This window comes from Balaenoptera borealis, assembly GCF_965194805.1.
Source record: "Balaenoptera borealis genome assembly, chromosome: 7".
Lineage (NCBI taxonomy): Eukaryota > Metazoa > Chordata > Mammalia > Artiodactyla > Balaenopteridae > Balaenoptera > Balaenoptera borealis.
Genome location: NC_138864.1, coordinates 125,452,678 through 125,468,206, shown reverse-complemented (window position 1 = coordinate 125,468,206; position 15,529 = coordinate 125,452,678). Strand labels below are relative to the sequence as shown.

Sequence of the window (15,529 nt, the reverse complement as noted above, 5' to 3'; positions counted from 1 at the left end):
CATGTCACAACTAAGGAGCCCATGTGCCACAACTAGGGAGCCCACATGCCGCAACTAAGGAGCCCTGGAGCTGCAACTAAGGAGCCCTCCTGCCGCAACTGAGACCCCGTGCAACCAAATACGTAAATATTAAAAAAAAAAAAAAATCTAGTGTAAAAAAACATTGCAAGTCATTTTGGAAACTATTTTTCACGTAAAACAATATTGCAATGGATTATTACCCCTTTTGTCAACAAATTACATTAATAAAATTGAAATAGAAGGTTTTAGATCAAAATGAATGTAGGAATGCAATGTGAAGCATGGAGTATTTGGCATCTACGCAAGGAAGACTGAGGCTGACTGATAGATCTCATTGCTTCTGGGGGTAGGGGTGGAGCAGGGGCGCTCGTCCAGAGCTTGGGTGCTTCCCAAGAGGGTAAGCTCAGGTAAGCAGCCGCACTGGGGCCCTCTGCAATGCTAGGTTCTGGAGTCGGTGGGCACAGGAGGCAGAGTACACAGGGATTAAGTTGTTTGTAAAAATTTATAATGATCTGGATGTGAAAATGTTTTCCGTTGTGCATTCAGTGACGTTTAGAGAGGCATATCTGGCGTAAACTCACCAGGATCCACCTCTCCTTTCTGATTGCATTCAGTGAATTAGAAGAAAACTTATAGAGAGCCATGATTTTGTTTTTAACCTGTAGAATGAATAAAACTGCATCTCAAATCTGTGCTGCAGTACAGAAAGATTGCCGTTGTTTTGCTAACCAGCCTCTATCTCTTACTTAGCCCTGCAGTAACTAATGGCAAGCTCTGTTAATGACATGTGCTGGAGTGTCCAAATTCCTCATTCAGTCTTTATATTTGTAGAAAGTTTGAATTCTCAAGTCCCAAACTCAAGGTGTTCGAAGTATGTATTTCTATAATTAAATGATCTTAAAATTTCTTTTTCCAGCTCCCTTTCTGCCTGATGGTAGAATATTTAATTTAGTTAATTCCAGGTAAATTTAGTCCCTTCATGGTTTTTCTTGATCAGTCCAGACTAAAGTCAAGTCAATTTTTTTTAAATTTATTTTATTGAAGTATGGTTGATTTACAATGTTGTGTTAATTTCTGCTGTACAGCAAAATGATTCAGTTATACATATATGTACATTCTTTTTCATATTCTTTTCCATTATGGTTGTCACAGGATCTTGAATATAGTTCCCTGTGCTATACCGTAGGACCTTGTTGTCTATCCATTCTGTATGTAATAGTTTGCATCTGCTAATCCCAAACTCCCAGTCCCTCCCTCCCCCACCTCCCCTCCCCCTTAGCAACCACAAGTCTGTTCTGTATGTCTGTGGGTTTGTTTCTGTTTCATAGATAAGTTCATTTGTGTCATATTTTAGTTTCCACATATAAGTAATATCATACGGTATTTGTCTTTCTCTTTCTGGCTTACTTCACTTAGTATGATAATCTCTAGGTCCATCCATGTGGCCATGAATGGCATTATTTTATTCTTTTTTATGGCTGAGTAATAATCCATTATATATATACCACATCTTTCTTATCCATCTGTCGATCAGCCAAGTCAGTTCTTTTTTTTTTTAATTTATTTTATTTTTGGCTGCATTATTCTTAGTTGCAGCACGTGGGATCTTTTGTTGTGGTGCGTGGGCTCTTCATTGTGGCGTGCGGGCTTTCTCTCTAGTTGTGGCATACGGGCTCAGTAGTTGCGGCATGCAGGCTTAGATCTCAGACCAGGGATCGAACCCGCATCCCCTGCATTGGAAGACGGATTCTTAACCATTGGACCACCAGGGAAGTCCCCCAGCCAAGTCAATTCTTGATCTCCTCCTGAGGCACAGGGAGACCTGCCTGCTCTCCCGGGAGAGCCCTTTCTTCCCTGCCCCTCCCGCACTGTCATTTCTGCTCCATCCTGTTGGCACTCCTTGGGGGCTCCAGGTTGCAGACCAGAAGCAGAGACTCTCCTCTGTTTTCAGACCCTCAAACTTTCCTGGAGATTCTACTGCCTTTTTCCTCATCTCACTCCTTAGAGCCCATGAGGAGGTGAGCAGAGCCCGTCTCAGATCCTGCCGGCATCTCTCTCATTCTCCCCCAACCATCTTCCTCTCCCCCCCTCCCCAGTTAGGAAGGGGATCTTTAGCTTGGTGGGAGGGGAGGTTGATATTTTGGGAAAAAAGTTGACTCAGCTACTTTAGGAATCACAGAGATTCTGGGGTTTCTGTGTCTACTGCAGGTTTTAGCATTTTAGCACTTTGGGGACAACTTTCCCTGGGGTAGTTACCTTAACAAGGAAACTGAGTACAAGGGGAAATTTTCAATAAATCAGTGGGAAGTAGCCCATCAGTAAATACTTAACAATGCCACGCCCCTCACATCATGGTGAAGCATCATCGAGAGTTGGTCTCTATTCCAGAAAGGTTCAGGCAGAAATGGGAGGGGCCTGGGGCTACAAACATGTGTATTTATGTCAGTCCAGCTGACAGGGTACAAGCTAGTCTTCTTAAACTAGTTTCGTTCATTCGCAAAAGAAATGGTTGAGTCCCTGAGCCCCAGTCTTCCCTTTTCCTCCCATTCAGATGTCCCAGTTTGGAAGTCTTCTGTTTTCTCTCTTGAGTCTTAGCTTTCTCTATCCTTTGGCCTCTGCACTAAAGGGATTTCAGACTTGTAGGCCTAGAAAGCAGAGCTCCTGCTGTAAGGGGATCTCTTGAGAAAGGCCTCTTGGGAAGAGGTCCAGAAATAGACAAAGGATTGGAACAGACTACTGACAGCTCTTTCTTGTTTCAATCTTCTTTTCACAGTTTGGAAGCAATGACTTTCGTCCCTTCAGGACTCCAGGATTTGTGTAGGCCCCAGTCTTGGGTCTGTGCTCACAGGTGCCCAGAAGTATGGGGTAGTTCTCCCAACTCAGCCCCAGTCTTCCCCACCCAGGCCAGCCACCATCTTCTTCATCCCCCAGGACTCAGAAGTTCTTGTTTTCAGTCCCTGTTTTCTCCTGATCTTATCTCTTTGCTCTCTGCTTGCTGGGTCAACTCAGAACCCCACAACACAATGTCACTAAATTGGAAGGTGTGGGGGATAGAAGAACAGACAAGTCCACCGGCTGCAAGTTTCATGGAGAATGTGCTCTCGAAATTGTTGTTTCTGAAATTCAGCTGCTTCTGGAGCTGAAGACAGCACATCTTGGAAGAGAAAGATGTAGCCAAGTCCTTGGGCCCTTGGAGAACTCGAGACCCTGCATCCTAGGAGAGCTTGATCCTGGAACCTTGGAAGCAGGATCCAGAGAGACCTGGTAAAATTGAGGTCAAATTCTGGTCAGTTTCTCCATAGTCAGTAGGAGAAAAGACACAACTTTATGTCTGATTCAGACATTTTGACACTTAGAATGCTTAAAGATGATGTTAAGAGGATACTTGATTTCTAGGCATGATCAAGATAGAGCTAACTGGGAGCGTAGCTTAGATCAGTGCTTCTCAGACTTTAATATGCACCCCAGTCACCTGGGGATCTTGTTAAAGTGCAAATTCTGACAAAGTAGGTTGTTGAGGGGCTGGGGGCGGCTGAGATTCTGCATGTCTAACATGCTCCCGAATGATGCCAGTGCCACTGGTTCGGGGATCACTGGTAAGTAGCAAGAGTTTAGAAGGCAGGCTGTAGGGTTGGAGATAAGCCTCAACTGATGCTAAAAAAAACCCTCAACACCCAAACACTTTCAGTTCGTACTGAGCTCTCCCTTCTGGTCCTCTTCCCCAAGCCGTGTCTGCTAGCTGCCCACGGTAGTCAACCTAACCATTGTATGATGTTTCCTTCTCTTCTGGAGCAGCTAATGCTCTTCATTTTCTATTTTTTGGCCGCACTGCATGGCATGGCGGAACTTCCCCGACCCTGCACTGGAGGCACGGGGTCTTAACCAATGTGCCACCGGGGAAGTCCTAAAGCTCTTTAGATAACAAGAAGGGGAAGCCAGCTCTGGCTCGATCAAGCAGATCTATCTGAAGGATACTTCGCAGTTTACAGATTTGAAGAGCTGGCCAACTAGTCATGGGACAGATGGGAACCAGGGTAATTCAGGGGCCTCCTTAGCACAAGCTCTAGGACCTTGCCAGCTTTCCCATGAGATGCCTGAATTCTCTGGGTCTTTAGGTTTCAAATTGGGGTTAGATGTTTTTACCTTTAAAGCCCTCAGTATAAGCCAGTTAAATTTGTATCTGCCATATATTTCTTCATCACTTGTAAGGCTGTCCTTGCTAATTTTAACTTGTGTGTATATATACATATATATATATATATATATAATTGTGTGTGTATCTGTCTGTCTAGGGGGAAAGGAGATGGTAATGTTACAGTATGATTTCTCCCCACTTATCAAAAAAATCACTCGTATATCAAATTTAGGGCACTTAAAAGATACTAAGTTACATGTTTGGCCTTCGTATGTCTTGGATCTATAACTAAAATGTTCTCTGTGAGCAAGAGCCGTCTTTATTTACTTATTTTATCTTGCAAAGTAAACATGCCTTTTTGTCTAATTTAAAAAACACTAATTGTAGGGACTTCCCTGGCAGTCCAGTGGTTAAGATTCCATGCTCCCAATTCAGGAGGCACGGGTTCGATCCCTGGTCAGGGAACTAAGATCCTGCATGCTGCTCGGTGTGGCCAAAAAAAAAAAAAAAAAAAAAACGAAAAACAAAACACTAATTGTAAATTTTCAATTTACATTTTGAGACATACTTTCTTCATAATTATAGGGGTTATATCTCTGAAAACATCACAACAGAGGAATTTGGGGCAATAAAGTAATGAACAAGAGAATGGGTTTTCCTCTTTTATTTACTGTATAAATTTGGCCAATTACTTAATTTCTCTGAAGCTCAATTGTGTCTCCTGCAACTGAGAGATAACAAGCTTCCTTCTCATAAGTTTGTTTTGATGACTAAATAAACTGAAGACAAAGTGCTTTTGAACTGCTTTAAAAAGTTACCTATCTCTATCATCATCACTATGGAATTTGAGACTCTATGAGAACAATACGGAACCTGAGGGCAGGGGAGAAATATGACAGCGCTTAGTTATATTCGCTAAAATATAACGATGAAGACACAACAAGGAAAGACACATCAAGGATGTTGTATAGATATAACTTATTACTATAAGTTAGTGATAACGAGTATAGTTCTATACATTTTCATGTGCCATCCTTTGTTCACTAACAGCTTCTCAGGATTTCACTTCTGGGTTTCAAAGAATCTTTGCAAATTTGTTTTGCGTTGTTGCAGCTAATATGCCTGCTATAAGACAATTGTTTCTTGAGTCTGGTTCTCTCTCCAAATGCTTAAGCTTCTTTGTTTTGATTCTTAAGAGACTGCAGCTTCCCGTCACCTCAGTTCTGTCCCTACATTCAGCTCTTTTCCCAGAGGCAGAGTAATTTGGATGGTTAAGTGGGAAAGGTTTTGGGTAACATGTTCCCAGCTCTGCTCAACTCTCTTTACTGCCCAGGAGTATCTGGGCATAATCACAGCCTGGCCAGGATAACCTGGTGCTGGGTGCTCCCCAGTGCTCCTCACCTTCACTGGAACTGTAGTGCGGTTCTAAGGTGTGTGTTCTTATCTTTTGTTATATATGCCAAGGATGCTTTTTAAAAAATATATTTCTGCCTGCCAGCTCATTTTCCTCCTTTATATTGATTTTTTGCCTTAAAATAGCATTCCCTTCTTTTTCCAAATAATCACAACAGGAATGAGCGGCCACTCCTTTAAGCTGAAACTGAGGTTCTCAGATTGCTAAAGTGACATTTAGACAGAAATTCTAGAAATTTAGAATTCATGCAGGAATACTCAAACAGTTGGGAAGAGATACCTGCCCTTTCTTGCATCCCCAAAATTCAGGTACTCAATTTAAACATCTTTAATAGAATTGAATCCTGGAGGAAAGAACAGAATCTGATGGAGAGAAACAGGAAATGAAAAAAGCCAAGAATCTGAAAGGAAGTAAATCAATGGAAAGGACTTCAACGGTTATGTTGTTTTTATCTACAGAAATGGACTCAAATAGCAGCAAACGTGGAGGCAATACAAGGCAACATTCATTTTTGGGGTGGCAATGCCCTCCTTGGCAACCCCATTTTATTGAGGATGTTGCCACTTATTTGTTCCAAGGACTCCTTTTTTTCACGGGGGATGGTCGATCCTTTGCCTTCTTAGGTTCAGGTTTCAGGTCCTCGTGAGGTGTGGGACTTTTCTTGGCTACTACAATGTCATCGACAGTCAGGAGCTGTAGTACCACGTCAGCCACGGCTCGAAGTCCTTGGGCTTTGGCTATTAGGGTGTCCCACACCTCTTCCTGGGCCGCATTTATTATCCCTTCAACCTCCAATGCTATCAGGAAATTCCCAGCCTGGTGAGCTCCGTTCATTTCTGCCATCACGTCTGAGACGGCTAAGCCTGCCTTCTCTGCCAGGGTTTCAGGAAGAGACTGCAGGGCCTGGGCAAATGCCAGGAAGGTGGAACCACTGGGCCCTTCCAGTTTGGTTCCTTTCTCTGAGAGCATTTTCGCCAGAGCCATCTCCGTGGCCCCAGCTCCTGGAAGCAGTCTGGGATCCTGGCATAACTGGAAATAGGCATCAATGCCATGGTAGGCAGCCTACTCTGCACCCCGTAGCCCCTCAGCGGTGGCCTCCCTGAGCACCAAGGTGAGGGCAGGGGTGCCTGGAGTTTCTCACTCAAATACCACAGCCAAACCTTCTCCCAGCTCCTGCCCGTACACCCTCTGACACTTCCCTGGCTCCAGCGGAGGAAGCAGATAAGGCATCAGAGGTGCGCCAGACACCTCGCTCAGGTGCACCATCTCCCGCCGGGACTTCACCTGAATCACCATGAGGCCGCACCTGTCAGCATGCGTTAGGGTCTCCTCGTCAATTTGCCCCCAAACCACCACCACGTTAATAGACGCGGCTGCCAGCTGGGCCACCTGCTTTTCTATTAGCCTCTCGCTGCCCTTCCTGAACTCGGTCAGGTCATCAGGACGGGAGAGACGAGCGTGGCCGGGGCACTGGCGCTGGCGGGCCCGAAGGCGCAGGCCGTCAGAGCCCCGCTGGCGCCGCTCAGCACCGTGGCCACCTGGCCGCAGGGCTTGCCGGACAGGGCCAGGCCGGGGCGCAGGCACGAGTCCTCCGGCCGCGCCCCGGGCAGCGCGCGCACGCGCACGCGCTCCGGCCGGAAGCCGCCGTCCGGCTCCCGGGGGACCCAGCACGCATGCGCCACCACCGCGGTCAAGCAGTCCGTCTGCCACAGCCTGTGCGTGTTGGTCACCGAGTGCAGGGCCCCGAACGGGTCCTCCAGAGGCCCCAGCGCCCGGATGGCCAGGGACGGCAGCAGGGCCAGCGTCTCGGCGGCCGCCGCGGCCTAGGCCTCCCGGAGCTGGGCGCGCGGCAGGCCGGCCTGCAGCCGGCGCTCGGCCTGCGCCAGCAGGGCCTGGGGCAGGGGCACCACGAAGGCCGCGCCGTCGCCGCTCTGCTCCGCCTGGCTCTGCGCCGCCAACCGCAGCAGCCGGGCGGTGGGGTGCTCCAGCTCCAGCGCCCGGAGGATGTCCGTGGCATACCCCGTGACCACGGTTTCTCCTTTGGCGGTGACCAGGAGCTCTGCCGCCCCTGGGGGCCGTAGCAGGGCCGCAGGACTCTGGCCAAGGTGTGTGCCGCGGCCAAGCTGCTCAGCAGGTGCTTCTCCTCGGCCGCCGGCATCGCCAGCCGTTCGGGCAGCTCAGGTGCCGAAGGGGCTCTGCCGTCCATCGCCCGCGGGGCCCACCCGGCCGCAGACAGGCGCTAGAACAGCAGCGAGGCGCCCCGGGAGGAGATCTATGAAGCCCCTCGAGGGGTCAGTGGGAAAAGCAGCCAAATACCCATCAACTGGTGTCTGGAGAAGCCGGCGCTCTGGGCCCGGGCGCAAGGATGGTCTGCTGAGAGCTCAGCCCTAAAACCACCCCCAGATTGATCTGAAAAGGAACGGGGCCCTTGGGGCCTCTGGGGCTTGGTAGCTGAAACAGATCTGATCTTGATTAAGTCACAAGTGGCACATGGAACCAGGGCAGGGAATGAGGTCACAGAAGGATGGACCATGAGTTGGGAGGCCCTGGGGCAGGCGGAAGTCAGGCCCAGTTGTCCCCCAGAGGGGGGACACGCGTACCCGGGGCCCCAGAGTTTCATTTAAACTTCAGAGACAGGGAAGAGGAAACCAGGTGAAAACCCACCCACTTCAAATTCCTGGTGAAGCTGTGGCTCCCGTTGTTTGGTTGGTTGCGCTGGGTTTCTTTTGTTTGTTTTTGTTTTTTGAGAGGGAAATTGTTTTGTTCACTGTCTCATGCCGTGCTCTGTAACGCTAGCCACGTTTGGTTACCTGTGGGCCTCGGCCTCTTTGGCCACCTTACCCGTTTGTGCTGCTCATCAGCTTCCTTAAGGTGTCTGCTGGTCTGTTTGTCTTTCCGGTTGCAGATGTGTGAGGCTGCACAGTGTGGGACAACTCTTCCCAATGACGGTGATGTCACTGAGCTGGCAAAGGCAGCTCAAGACAAGGGAGGGAAAGAGGCTGACAGCCTGCAGACAGAGTAATAGACATGGACGCAGAGGAGTGAAAGTGACCAGGAAGGCAGCAAACGAGTGAGTGGGGCTGGGGCTGGGGCCCTCCCACCCTTAGACTCAGCCCTTAGAATTTGAGCTCCCGCCTTCCATCCTCCCTCCTTCCTTCCTTCCTTCTCTTGCTCCCTCCCATCCTCATATGGCACCTACTGGAGTAATGATTGCTGCTTTTTTAGTTTAACAAATATTTATGAGCATCTACTCTGTTCAATGTACTGGGGTCACAAAGATGGCAGGAACGTGAGACCAGTGAGGGAAAGAGATTGGTACCAAGTGAGTACAACTTTCTTAGGTGTTGGGCAGAGCACCAGCAGGAAGTGATGAAAATACCTATTAAGATTATGGGAGGGACTTCCCTGGTGGTCCAGTGGTTAAGACTCCATACTCCCACTGCAGGGGGCATGAGTTCCATCAAATTTTTAAAATTTCCACAGACAAGAAGATAGAAAAGGAAAAGAATGCCACAGTGAAAGTTAAATACAATTAAGGCTAAAAAGGAGTTAAATTTGGGCTTCCCTGGTGGTACAGTGGTTAAGAATCCGCCTGCCAATGCAGGGGACACGGGTTCGAGCCCTGGTCTGGGAAGATCCCACATGCCGCGGAGCAACTAAGCCCGTGCGCCACAGCTACTGAGCCTGTGCTCTAGAGCCCACAAGCCACAACTACTGAAGCCTGCGCACCTAGAGCCCGTGCTCCACAACAAGAGAAGCCACTGCAATGAGAAGCCCGTACACCGCAACGAAGAGTAGCTCCCACTTGCCACAACTAGAGAAAGCCCGTGCACAGCAACGAAGACCCAACACAGCCAAAAATAAATAAATAAAATAAATAAACTTATTTAAAAAAAAAAGATAAATTTGGAGAAAAAACTCTTTCTTTGCAAAACAGCTTGATTGCTTTTGTAAAAATGATAGTCATTCATTATACAACTTAAAAGGAAAAAATACAAAGAAAGTAAATGTCATTTGGAATCCCAGCCCAGAGACAGTCATTGTTTATATTTTGATGAATATTATTACTTTACACACATATGCTTACATAGCTTGTTGTGGATTTACACAGTTTTACATACGTGAGTTATATGATACATATTGTATATGCTTGTCTGTAATAATTTTCCCCTTAATGTTATCTTGGCTGACAAATGTTTCTAAGGAGATGTTATGTTGTCTGAAGACCGTGGACAACTTTTTTTTTTTTGACTGAGCCCTGCGGCATGCAGGATCTTAGTTCCCCGACCAGGGATCGAACTTGTGCCCCCTGCAGTGGAAGTGCAGAGTCCTAACCACTGGACCGCCAGGGAATTCCCTGTGGACAACTATTTTGACCTCTTTTGATTGTAGAGACTCCATTAGAAAAGGCGTGATCCTCCCCGTCCAGGCTTCTGAAAGCCAGTAACACTGAGGGGAGTGTCACATAACAAACGTGGGTTGTAGGCGGCAAAGAGGACTTGCCTGTTCCCTTATAGAAAGGTAAAATATAACAATCAACACAAAATGTAGCAAAGTATTCATGTATACCTTGTCTATAAAGTTAGTTACTTTTTTCAAGTAGCCTCCCCTAAGGGATCATCTTAGCTCTTTTTCTTGAAAGTAACATACATTTTCCCATTTATTTCACTTATTCAACAACTCTGTTGAGCCACTGCTGAGTAATAGGGATAGAATGTGAATAAGGCAGACAGCTGGTGTCGTCTCCAGTGGGCTTAGGCTGGGATACATGCAGTTAAGTGGGCAGTCCATTACAGGGCATGAGAGCTGTGATGGGGAAAGCACAGGTGTTGTAGAAGCATCCAGGGGGACACACAACCTTCATCATGGGAAGAACGGTGGTCAGGGTGAGGTGAAGTCTAAAGAGAGCTGAAGGGGAAAAAAAAAAACAAGAAGTGGGAATTGGCCAGGTGAAAAGGGCTGGCGGGGTGGGAGGGGTTGGGACAACCTGGTGCGGTTTGTAGCACACCAGAAATAGTCCCGAAGGCTGGGGCTCATGGTGTGGTGGGAAGGAGAGGAGCACTTTGGCTGGAGGGTAGCAGGGACTCTCCAGGACCTAGTGAGCCATGCCAATTTAGAATTCAACCTGAAGGGTGATGCATGGGACTGTAAGTTCCATTTCCATTGTAAAAGTAGATAATTGTCTGTTGTGAAACCCTTAACTGACTACACAGCACAGGGGAAGGTGAGGGTCCAATCATTGCCTTGCACCCTTAAAGGCAGTCAGTTCATAACACCCCAAACAATAAATTTTGTTTTTGTTTTTGTGTTGGTCGTGCTGTGCAAGGCATGCAGTATCTTAGTTCCCCAACCAGGGATCAAACCCGTGCCCCCTGCAGTGGCAGTGTGGAGTCTTAACCACTGGACTGCTGGGGAAGTCCGCAAACGGTAAAGTTTGGACTGAAATTTTGTAGAGGTACCTCTACAAAGATCAAACTAACCAAGGAGCTACTGAATCTCAATTTTACTTTTTTACTGTGTGGACACTGTCATTGTTAAATTCACATTGATTTTATTTATTCTTTGGATAAATTGATTAGATGTAAAACAAATGTAAATAATTTGTGTGTGTGTGTGTGTGTGTGTGTGTGTGTGTGTGTGTGTGCCAGGAAGAGTTTGCATGCAGTTAATGCATATAAAAATTTCTAACGACATAATTTTGATCTGCTAAGGTGGGTAGGCATCAATATAGACGGTTTGGTGGTCGTACTGGGTTGAATAGTGCCCCCCAATATTCACACCCTTCCTGGAACCTCAGAGTGTGACCTTATTTGGAAATAGGATTGTTGTGGATGTCATTAATTAAGATGAGGTCATACTGGAGTAGGGTGGACCATTAATCCAATATGGCTGGTGTCCTTACAAGAAGAGAAGACACACACACACACACACACACACACACATCCCGGGAGAACATCGTGTGTGAGGAAGAGACACACAGGGAAGGTGGCCATGTAATGGTGGGGGCGGGCTGGGGGGATGCACCTGCAAGCGCAGGAACGCCAGGGAACGCGGGCGACCACCTGAAGCTGAGCAAGGCCTGGGACAGATTCTCCCCCAGAGCCCGCCACGCGGGGCCAGCCCTGCCGACACCTTGATTTTGGACTATTAGCCACCAGGACTGTGAGAGAATACATTTCTATTGTTTTAAGCTGCCTGTTGGGGGTAGCTTTTTGCAGCAGCTATAGGAACCCAATACAGCAGTCTTTCTATATTAATGAAGGAAGGAACCTAATGAAGTTGTGTGTGTGTGTGTGTGTGTGTGTGTGTGTGTCTGAAGAGGGGGGCTGTCTGCTGCCTTCTCCCACCCTTGCCCTTCCCCCTCCCCCCAAACTCCCAGATGCATTTAAAAAAAAATTTTTTTTATCATTTGAATTTTATTTTTTTTTATACAGCAGGTTCTTATTAGTTATCCATTTTATACATATTAGTGTCTACATGTCAATCCCAATCGCTCAATTCACCCCACACCACCCCCACGCCACTTTCCCCCCTTGGTGTCCATACGTTTGTTCTCTACATCTGTGTCTCTATTTCTGCCCTGCAAACAGGTTCATCTGTACCATTTTTCTAGGGTGTCTGCTGCCTTCTCCCACCCCTGCCCTTCCCCCCAAACTCCCAGAGGCATTTTTTAGAAAACTGTGGTCTTCTACACAGTAGATGTAAATATTTAATCTTTCTATTTGTATGTTTTTCTTAATTTTTTTTTTTCGCTGCCTTGGGTCTTTGTTGCTGCGTGCGGGCTTTCTCTAGTTGTAGCGAGCGGGGCCTACTCTTCGTTGCAGTGCGCGGGCTTCTCATTGCGGTGGCTTCTCTTGTTGCAGAGCACGGGCTCTAGGCGTGTGGGCTCAGGAGCTGTGGCTCGCGGGCTCTAGAGCGCAGGCTCAGTAGTTGTAGCTCACAGGCCCAGTTGCTCCGTGGCATGTGGGGTCCTCCCGGACCAGGGATTGAATCCGTGTCCCCTGCATTGGCAGGTGGACTCCCAACCACTACGCCACCAGGGAAGTCCCTGTATGTTCTTCCATGTTTATTTTTCAGTTGCTTGATTGCCTTTTTTTGTGTTTATCTTGTTCAGTAGTGCCAGGTTTAAAGTACAGACCCCTGGAGGGCAAGATTCATGTCTCTATAAAACATGCTGTAGAACATTTACATATGCCTCATACTCTTTTTTTTTTTTTTAATTTATTTAATTAATTTATTTATTTTTGGCTGCGTTGGGTCTTGTTGCTGCACGCGAGCTTTCTCTAGTTGCAGCGAGCGGGGGCTACTCTTCGTTGCAGTGCGCGGGCTTCTCATTGCAGTGGCTTCTCTCATTCTGTAGCACGGGCTCTAGGCGCGTGGGCTTCAGTAGTTGCAGCACGCAGGCTCAGTAGTTGTGGCTCACGGGCTCTAGAGCACAGGCTCAGTAGTTGTGGCACACGAGCTTAGTTGCTCCGCGGCATGTGGGATCTTCCCGGACCAGGGATCGAACCCGTGTCCTCTGCATTGGGAGGCGGATTCTCAACCACTGCGCTACAGGGGAAGCCTGCCTCATACTCTTATACACAAATTATTTTTGAAGATGACTGTCTTATTTCCTTCTCAGATTCTTCCTTTAATTTTTCTATCACACAGGTACATGGTATGCATTACTGAAATAACTTACGTAAAGCAATATGAATTTATAAAACTAAAAATGCACTATGGACTAAATATGAACTAATTTTAAGTGGTTGAAATTCTTTTAAAAACAATATTTTGGGGGCTTCCCTGGTGGCGCAGTGGTTGAGAGTCTGCCTGCCAATGCAGGGGACACGGGTTCGAGCCCTGGTCTGGGAAGATCCCACGTGCCGCGGAGCAGCTGGGCCCGTGAGCCACAATTGCTGCGCCTGCGCGTCTGGAGCCTGTGCTCCGCAACGGGAGAGGCCGCGACAGTGAGAGGCCCGCGCACCGCGATGAAGAGTGGCCCCCGCTTGCCGCAACTGGAGAAAGCCCTCGCGCAGAACCGAAGACCCAACACAGCCATAAATAAATAAATAAATAAACAAACCCAAAGTTTAAAAAATATATATATATTTAAAAAAAAAACAAACAATATTTTGACTGAAAAATAAAGGACAAAAAATGATAGCCTATGACTGCAACTTGTTAAAGTGCAACTTTAACAGTAAAAATATGAACACAAATCTTATAAGATCTAGCATTTACGTTCTGAGCGGTCTTTTTACACAACTGTAAAAATTTGGTTCCTAAAAAACCCTGAGGAATTTAAGACTTTATGGGAAAACAAAGAGAGGGATACCATTTAGTAGTGAATCTATGGAAAAGCCTTATAAATACTTCCACGTTCACTAAAACAAAGTGATAAAGACTGCTCTCTCAAGAAAGACATCAATGACATTTTATAGGCCTTCAATTAGTAAGAATGTCTACTGTACCATGAATTTTTATTCACTGTCATTTGTATGCTAGACACTTTGAGAATCTCCTTTGCTCACAGTTTCATGAGATGTTGCTTTTTCTTTTTTGCGGATAACCCTTACTCCCACTCACATTTTAAACATTTAATATATGTTTATGCTTATACTACATGTGCTCTGAAAGATTGATGTATTATAGAAAAATGCATTATAGAAAGTGAAAGTCCCTTGTAATCCAACCCTTTAGAGATGATTGCTGCTAACACTTTGGTGCATGTCTACCATATTTTTAAAGTGCCTGTTTAACGTGTACTTATTAGAAAGTAGGCATTCTTTTTTTTTTTTTTTGCACTTGGTCCTTCCAGATGCTCGTTGTCTTTCTGGTTTTATAATTTTGAGGAACCTACCTCAGCTATCTGCCTCCTGGATTTTTGCCATTGTGGTCTCAGAGCTGTGTAATTTGAATGACAGAGATGGAAAAACCTTTGAAAGACCTTTATTTAAGTCGAATAAGTATTCCTTGAATACTTCCTCTGCATCCTGGGTTATATTTTGTTTGCTCTGCCCACAATAACTTCATGCTGGTGAGCCTCCTAACCATCCTTTAAAACAGCTCCCAACGACTTGTCTGCTCACAGTAGCCAAAGGAATGGAGATTTAAGGCTGGGTTTACCTTCATCTTTTATCTTTCCAGAAGTAACACTGCACAGACTTCTATTTCTACCCTTCCATTTACTCTACCCACTTTTCTGTTCCCAGTCCCTAGCTGTTTCCTTTAAGAACTTGTCTCCAGCAGGAGTGACTTGCAATTTGCACATTCTGGTCCTTAAATTCTCCCAAGTGCTGACAAGTATACTGAAGTGAACTGTCCTGACGTGGAATTTTGTGCATATGAAACACACAGTTGTAAATGACTCTTCTAATTTCAGTACTGAACACAGATAAACATTTGGATCGATAATCCAGTTTTTGAAAGTATATTTAGTGTAATGTACAGAAAATGAAAAAGAAAGAGTAATAAACTTTAAATATATCACTTCATACATGTATCTTCATAAATGTATCACTTCATAAATTAGTCATGCATATGTTGTATTTCTATGTATAATAATAGTCAGACACTTTTAATTTATAGTTTTCATTTACCAAGCTAGGTTCTCCCCAATCTCAAATTTTAAATTTAGTAAGCTTGAAAAAGCCAGCAGGAACTAAACCTTGAAGGGATTCCAACGACTGTCTTATTGTGGTCCTCACTTCAGCCCTTTCAAGAAACTATGCTTTAGTCAGAAGAGGCTCTGGAAACTGTGCATGTTTGCCCAAACACACACAAATACACGATTCAGAGTTTATATTCTGGCTATTGGGAAGGGAAGGCAAACAACACAGCAGGAAAAACCGCGTTTTATTCTTACCTTACACTAGAACTGTTGTGAAGATGGAAAGAAATCATAATCAGAAAGTGCCCGGGGTGTCCGGCCTAGAGTCTAAGCCTGTAAGATGATAGTTTACCCCAATCCTTTT

General features: G+C 46.0%; 1 protein-coding gene and 1 long non-coding RNA gene across 2 annotated transcripts; both read right to left on the bottom strand.

Annotated features, from left to right (window-relative positions):
* Nucleotides 1-43: 43 nt before the first annotated feature.
* CCT8L2 (chaperonin containing TCP1 subunit 8 like 2) lies at nucleotides 44-7,776 on the bottom strand (the record flags this gene model as incomplete). The annotated part of the gene is given in 6 exon segments (XM_082399433.1): nucleotides 44-6,632; nucleotides 6,636-6,707; nucleotides 6,711-7,027; nucleotides 7,030-7,393; nucleotides 7,397-7,629; nucleotides 7,632-7,776. Coding segments are annotated over 6 exon segments (1,629 nt in total). The 3' UTR covers nucleotides 44-6,134.
* A 2,340-nt stretch (nucleotides 7,777-10,116) lies between these two features.
* LOC309632000 lies at nucleotides 10,117-15,529 on the bottom strand. Its single transcript, XR_014246690.1, has 2 exons — nucleotides 15,421-15,529; nucleotides 10,117-10,478 (listed from the first exon to the last, which is right to left on the bottom strand). It is a non-coding gene; the product is annotated as an uncharacterized lncRNA (long non-coding RNA).